Source organism: Dipteris shenzhenensis, chromosome 27, assembly GCF_047967505.1.
Source record: "Dipteris shenzhenensis isolate YYH24624 ecotype China chromosome 27, Dip_SZ_1.0, whole genome shotgun sequence".
NCBI classification, from domain to species: domain Eukaryota; kingdom Viridiplantae; phylum Streptophyta; class Polypodiopsida; order Gleicheniales; family Dipteridaceae; genus Dipteris; species Dipteris shenzhenensis.
The window spans coordinates 22,699,832-22,706,368 of NC_141622.1; the positions used below are offsets into that span (position 1 = coordinate 22,699,832).

Consider the following 6,537-nt stretch of genomic DNA (forward strand, 5'->3'; position numbering starts at 1 on the left):
AGCAAAAATCAGGAAGCGTAGTCACGAATCTCGTAGAGGAATCAAGGCAGCCAACAATGTGGAGCTCAACAGCAATCACAACACAAGGGAGCCCCTAGGCTTTACCAATATCAGAGCTCCTTACTGTCAATCGAACTGAGGCCGGCAAAAGACATCGAGCTTCCTCCCTTGGAACATCGATTGTACTGATTTGAAAGGGTCTGTCGACCTTCAGAAGCCTCTCGTAATGGCAGGAGTAGGGATTAGAGGAAGTGTCAAGTAAAAGCCGAGTGGTTGCGTTGCAGCATTACACACACACACTCACACACCCACACACAAACATACATACACACGGAAGGCAGCGCAAACGTAGACGGTAGTGGTGAATGCCTCTGCACTTCAAGCAGCACCTCGAGCATCCAGCTCTAGATCTCGGTCGTTGGGCTGCATGTGTCTTTACTTCATGAGCAAAGGTCTCTCCTTGTGGGCTGCCTTGTTCATGTGCTGACCGAAAACCAAGACTCTCCCCAACTTCGTGATCTTTGGTCGGCTTGGCGCTCCATTTCTGCCAGCTGCAGGTTCAAGCAAAGTGTTCCTGAATTCTGCCGTTCCTCACTATGAATCGCTGCGCATTATGAAAGGCAGAGTAAGGTCCACCATGCGCAAAAATCAAGGACCACCATTCAAAAACTCTTCTGTCACAAATTCATCAATCCTCCAAAACAGTCCGCTCTTATTGCTCTTTTTTCTGGTCCATGATTTCTCTTAATGCTTCATAATGGAGGTAATGATTATACTACGTCCTATGGCAGCACTATCCATGTGGCCATATCTCTTAACAATTTCCACCATGACTATCTCACCTCCAACCATGACCAGTTAATAATATACTCTTCCAACAAGGGTAGTCATAGCATTATACCCAACCTTCGAGTGGATCCCGATTCAATGCATATTGATCCTTGGGTAGTATGCACACTCAAGAATAACCAGGCCTCCCCAAGGGAGGGAGAGAGAGAGAGTGTGTGGGGAGAGAGAGAGAGAGATGACACATGTATGCATACATACATCATTATATCTACACATGCACATATATGATGATGCAAGTATGTATGTATGGATGCATGTGATATGTATGTATGCATGCATCTCTCTCTCTCTCATCACGCGAGTGCAGAGAGACAGAGCTTACTTGTAGGAGGCGGACACACCAGCGTGCAAGGGAATGCGGACACGTCAGCATGGGGTGCAATTAAGATAATACAAATACTAATACTGCGTATTAATGGCGGGATTAATTAAAGAGTGGAATCGTCATCTTCTCCTCCACCTCTCTCCAAATTCACTTCAACATTTTGGCTGTCATGAGCTCATGCCACAGATCCGCAAATGGCTTTCCTTGCGTTGGATGGAGTGGATTCTAAATCCGAGCTTAACAGGTTCGTGTGCTGAATTCTCTCAATCGTTGTTCAACTGTAGCCCTCCGTTGTGACCGATGTTGACTTTCGGCCTGCTCATATATGAAAAGTCCGGCGATTCGAGGAAATGAAGAACACAATCTGCCGAAGTCAAAAGAGAGGAATGCAATTCTAGCATTTGAGAGAGACGTCTCTAAGTGTTGAAAATTGCTAGAATTCTGCTCATCGGACGGTTTTCCCCGGGTTGCAGCCCGAAGCTCTTGGTTTAGAGCTTTGCTTGGATGCATTTTCCTAAGTCTGCAGGCCGAAATTTAAGAGCGGATTGAATCTGTCCGGCACGATGGCAGCATGCACGGTTGTTTGGTTTCGCAGAGATCTGAGAGTAGAGGATAACCCCGCCCTCGTTGCAGCGGCGAGAGCGGGAACCGTTATCCCGGTTTTCATATGGTCTCCTGAAGATGAAGGCCAGTTTCTTCCTGGGCGGGTCACCAGATGGTGGCTGAAGCAGAGCTTAATTCACCTCGATGAGTCTCTGAGGAGTCTGAACGCGCCTTTGGTGACACGACGATCCGGGGATGCTCTGTCGGAACTTCTTAAAATTGTCAAGGACACAGGAGCGACTCAATTGTTCTACAATCACCTCTATGGTTAGTTCTGTTCTGTGAATTGTACTATTTTTTCCGGTAGGATTGAAGGTTATAGAGGAGCTCGAAAAGATGAACTGCAAGTTTTACTACTTTGTCCTCAACAACGTGCGTCTCGGATGGCAGATCCCGTTTCCCTTGTACGGGACCAAAGAGTGAAGCAAGAACTCTCCAAAGCCGGGATCTTGGTGAACACCTTCAACGCAGATCTACTCTACGAGCCATGGGAAGTCACTGACGAGCAAGGCAGGCCTTTCACAACTTTCGATGTGTACTGGGAAACATGCCTGGATATGCCTGTCGAGCCGGAGGCGCCACTTCTACCTCCCAAGCGTCTGTCAAGATTCTTAGGTGCCGGCAAGAAAGCTGTTCCGGCCATTTTGTTTGGTCTATTATTTTCCGAATGTAGTTTCTGTTGCGATTCTGTGATTCTGCTCTCATGGACTGCTCATTACTATAGGACCTATCTCGAGTTGTTCGATAGAGGAGCTGGAACTTGAGGACGAACTAGAGAAAGGCAGCAACGCCTTATTAGCACGAGCATGGACTCCTGGATGGGCTAATGCGGATAGGGCCCTGGAAACTTTTGTGAACGGGGCTTTACTGGCCTACGGCAGTAACAGGCAGAAAGTAGATAGCAATACAACTTCTCTGCTTTCACCTCACCTGCACTATGGGGAGCTAAGTGTTCGGAAATTATTTCACCAGGTCCGCATGAAACAGATGCTATGGGTGAAAGTGGGAAATCTAGAGGGTGAACAAGGTGCGAATTTGTTTCTCAGGTCGATTGGATTGAGAGAGTACTCCAGGTATCTGTGTTTCAACTTTCCTTTCACACATGAAAGATCTTTATTGTCAAACTTGAAATTATTCCCATGGCGGGTCGATGAAGGGTATTTCAAGGCATGGAGACAGGGCCGAACAGGATATCCCCTTGTGGATGCTGGAATGAGGGAACTTTGGGCAACTGGATGGTTGCATAATCGGATTCGCATGATTGTCTCCTGTTTCTGTGTGAAATTTCTACAGCTTCCCTGGCGCTGGGGGATGAAGTATTTTTGGGATACTCTGCTGGATGCTGATCTGGAGAGCGACATTTTGGGATGGCAGTATATCTCGGGAAGCTTGCCAGATGGTTATCCATTAGATCGAATGGACAATCCACAGGTAGGATTGATGCGAGCAGAAGTTATTCTCTTGCTATGTTGTTCTGGTCATGTACTGCAGTCTTCTTATATGTTCCTGATTGTCACGTCGCACATCATGGCAGGTCGAAGGATACAGATTTGATCCTTATGGGGAATATGTGCGGAGGTGGTTGCCTGAGCTGTCCCGCTTACCGACTGAATGGATACATCATCCATGGGATGCACCTCCAAGTGTGCTACGTGCTGCCGGAATTGAACTTGGATCAAACTATCCGAGGCCAATAGTGGAGATTGCTGTAGCACAAGAACGTCTAGAGCGAGGTCTTACAATTATGTGGGAAAAGGAGGCAGCATACAAAGCAGCCATGGCAAATGGCGCGGAAGAAGGGTTAGGTGACAATACAGGAGTTCAAGGTATGGAAACGGATCCTCCTGATAATATGGACATAAACAGAGGTGAAGCCCATGTAGTCAGGGAGAACTTGTCAGATCAATCTCCCCATGATCAGCTAGTTCCAAGTATGCCCATAAAAAGGGGGAGAACAGTAATGTCAGGTTATGGAGCTGAGCAGCAGAGACCAGTGCGAAGGGAGTATGTCCAAAGAGAAGCATTTGGCCGACAATCTGACTTCACTGGAGAGGTACAGGGACAAAGGTTGCTGCCATTAGCAGTTCCATTGCAAGGTCAGAATGATGACAGTGGCTCGACTGCTGAGTCATCCTGTGTACGCAGGGAGGCAACAGGTAGTCTGCCAGTTTATTCTATGATGCCGCAAAATGGTTCCTTGGCAGTACCAGAGCTGCAGCACAATATTTTGTCCAGGAGACAGATCCATTCACGGCCCATGGTAAATCTTGATGCCATTGTGGCAACCAAGGTAATTTGAATTTTAGTGCTGCTTGTGAAGTTTCAGATTGTCTTGCATGGATTACTGGAATGTATCGATTTGCTTCATATGCTGTGCTTTTTTTGTTTTTGACATAAGTGCTTTTGGGGCGGGGTTTGGCTGAGTGAAACTTGCAGACAAGCTCACTGTCAACATAAACCCAGGAGATTCGGTTCACTGTGTTGAGAGAGTGAATCCATTGGAAGGTCAGTTAAAATTTGGCCTTGCCATACCTGTGGATCTATCGAGCAAATCAGCAGCACTAAGAGCCCTTGTGTGTTCTAAGCAGGGCTGTAAGCTTTTTTTATGGAGCGCCACATACTGTTGGCTAAGTTGAGGGCCATATATCAAACACAGCTTACTATCACAGAAGTTATGTCTCCCTTGGGGTGGAGATGTTTGACTTTGTGCTAGTTACACCACTGGCAGAGTTAGAAAAAGGGAGCTGAACTTTTCTTGTGTATTGTAAAGTTGAAGCTGGGTGTGAGTGTCTCGGCATGTGGTTAGTGCTCAAAATGTCAGCTTGTTGCAAGTCTTCTACAACTTGAATTGATCAAGGACGGGAACGCAATGCTTCTTACCAAGGTCACTGTAGTGAGGAACTTTGAGCTTCCAAGCATTTTGTTCATGTACGAAAAAGGTAGTTCAAATAAGGGTGTACAATAGGGGATTCTAGTCTTCATGCAATGATCAGGGTTTCTTTTCTTGCAGGGAAGGAAAATTTGTAGTCAGGCCTTGATTTGTGGCTGTTTTAATGGCATATGCCTCATGATCATGTATTTGGCAGGCGACCAATGTACATTTGTACAGTATTTATAGTATTGGCCTGTCTTTTTATGCAGGACGGGCTATACGATTACAACATGGATGTAAGTCTTACTTGGATTCCTCCATTTGATTTATCTTTGGATAATAATGAACATGGTATAGGCAGTTTTTCAATTGACTGCTATGGATGAGTCTGAAGTATAAGAGTCTTTAAGGGCCTGTCAGTGTAGTAAGCTTTGACCCAACTAACTGTCCACACAGTTCACATTGTTGGCCTTATATGAATTGTGTGCTGGTTGAGAAATTGTTTCAAGCACCAAGGTCTCCGTAGTTGATATTAAGCATTGTAAGACATGTCTTCAATCTCCATTGAATACATTTTTGGCCTGCTGTAGGTAGCCTTAGTGAAGGTTGTGGTTTTGAGATGGGGAAAATAAAATCTTTGTTATTATTTATGCTCTCTTAGGTGTTAATTTGTGGTTGGTGCACTTGTAGAGTATTGATGATTTTGGGTCCCCTTGTATGACTTTTGGGCCATTCTCATGTACTCCTCTTTGCACACTCTTAATCTCCTTCCCTTGGGCCTCCAATTTTATGCGCTCTCTTGGGCATTTCACCCATATACAAGCAGGCCTAATGAATGATACATATATCATTCACCTTGTTTGGAGCTTATTGACTGATGTTACGGACATGTGTAAAATGACACATCAATTCCATAGCTAGGCTACACATGCTCGCATCAGTAGGCCAGTACTAGTATTTATTCTACGTGGGATAATGGAGTCGATGTGTGCTCATAAGTCCATTGCATCGCGTTTGTAATATGCTGTTCTGATGTTGTCAGGGAATGACAGATCATTAAATTTTGCATTAGGTATGGCAGAGTTGGACATGTTCTAGGGTTCTTGAATAGGTACCAAAAGCTCAGGATGTACCTCTTGGGGACAAGGCCACCAAAGGGCGGCTGCTTCATCAATGTGGACCACTATACTCTACTGTTGTTTCTCTCTATTTAGACCTGATTGCCTTGCAGAAATGACTCACTCCCAGCGTTGGAATAATGTTCAGCCTACAAACTTATTTGTAGCCAAACTTTGAAAGCATATTGTGTTTTAGACATCATTGTTGTGTTGTTTGTTTTCAAGCTTCTAGCTACCACCAGTATGTCATTGTATCTATGCCTTGAGTTTCTTCTCTTAGGTGTTTCTTTCATACTTCATAGAAGTATATTTCAAGAGGGAAAAAGAAATAATTGGCAAGTTCTGTAGAACTAGTTGTCCATGCGGCTTTATTGATGACTACAGCAGAAAAGTTTGGGTGTCTTTTATGAAAAAGAAAAGTGAAGCATTTGGGCATTTTTTCCACATGAAATATGAAATGAATGAGATAATTCTGAAATTTTATTAGAGAAAATATGCACGTCGCACGATCTATCATTATTGGTCGCTTTTGTCAACAACCATGAATAGAGGGAGCATGAAAGGACTCAGGAGCATTGATCCATGTCTCGACACAACAAGATTGTTTCCAAGATACCAAGTTCTCATCATCCATATGCTTCCTCCCAAATCCTACACCTCAATTTCCCCTCATACTATGGTACCCACCACAAATGGTCATTCTGGTGCACCTCCATTACAAGTACATTAAAGAGATGAGTGAAGAGCATGTACGCTGAAGAGGAAATGGT

General features: G+C 44.7%; 1 protein-coding gene across 7 annotated transcripts; it reads left to right on the forward strand.

Annotated features, from left to right (window-relative positions):
• The first annotated feature begins 1,319 nt into the window (after nt 1-1,319).
• Nucleotides 1,320-5,909, forward strand: LOC147884048 (cryptochrome-1-like). 7 transcript variants are annotated; one of them, XM_087398267.1, is made up of 7 exons: nt 1,320-1,418; nt 1,648-2,044; nt 2,168-2,392; nt 2,502-3,208; nt 3,312-4,067; nt 4,176-4,945; nt 5,722-5,909. In XM_087398267.1, the coding sequence occupies exons 2-6, from the start codon at nt 1,738-1,740 to the stop codon at nt 4,260-4,262; spliced, it is 2,082 nt and encodes a 693-aa protein (XP_087254393.1). In that variant the 5' UTR covers nt 1,320-1,418; nt 1,648-1,737; the 3' UTR covers nt 4,263-4,945; nt 5,722-5,909. The 7 variants fall into 7 exon arrangements, with proteins under 7 accessions (XP_087254393.1, XP_087254396.1, XP_087254394.1 ...); XM_087398270.1 differs by having other exon boundaries at nt 1,326-2,044; nt 4,176-4,661; nt 4,788-4,945; XM_087398268.1 differs by having other exon boundaries at nt 1,326-2,044; nt 4,176-4,286; nt 4,366-4,945.
• Nucleotides 5,910-6,537: the final 628 nt, after the last annotated feature.

What these genes read in the sequence shown, in the direction of transcription:
- LOC147884048 (XM_087398267.1), top strand. Translation starts at nt 1,738, where the DNA reads ATGGCAGCATGCACGGTTGTTTGGTTTCGCAGAGATCTGAGAGTAGAG. An exon ending in GTTCTACAATCACCTCTATG is followed by an intron (nt 2,045 to 2,167) that starts GTTAGTTCTGTT and finishes CTCGGATGGCAG; the next exon opens with ATCCCGTTTCCCTTGTACGG. An exon ending in ATGCCATTGTGGCAACCAAG is followed by an intron (nt 4,068 to 4,175) that starts GTAATTTGAATT and finishes TTTTGACATAAG; the next exon opens with TGCTTTTGGGGCGGGGTTTG.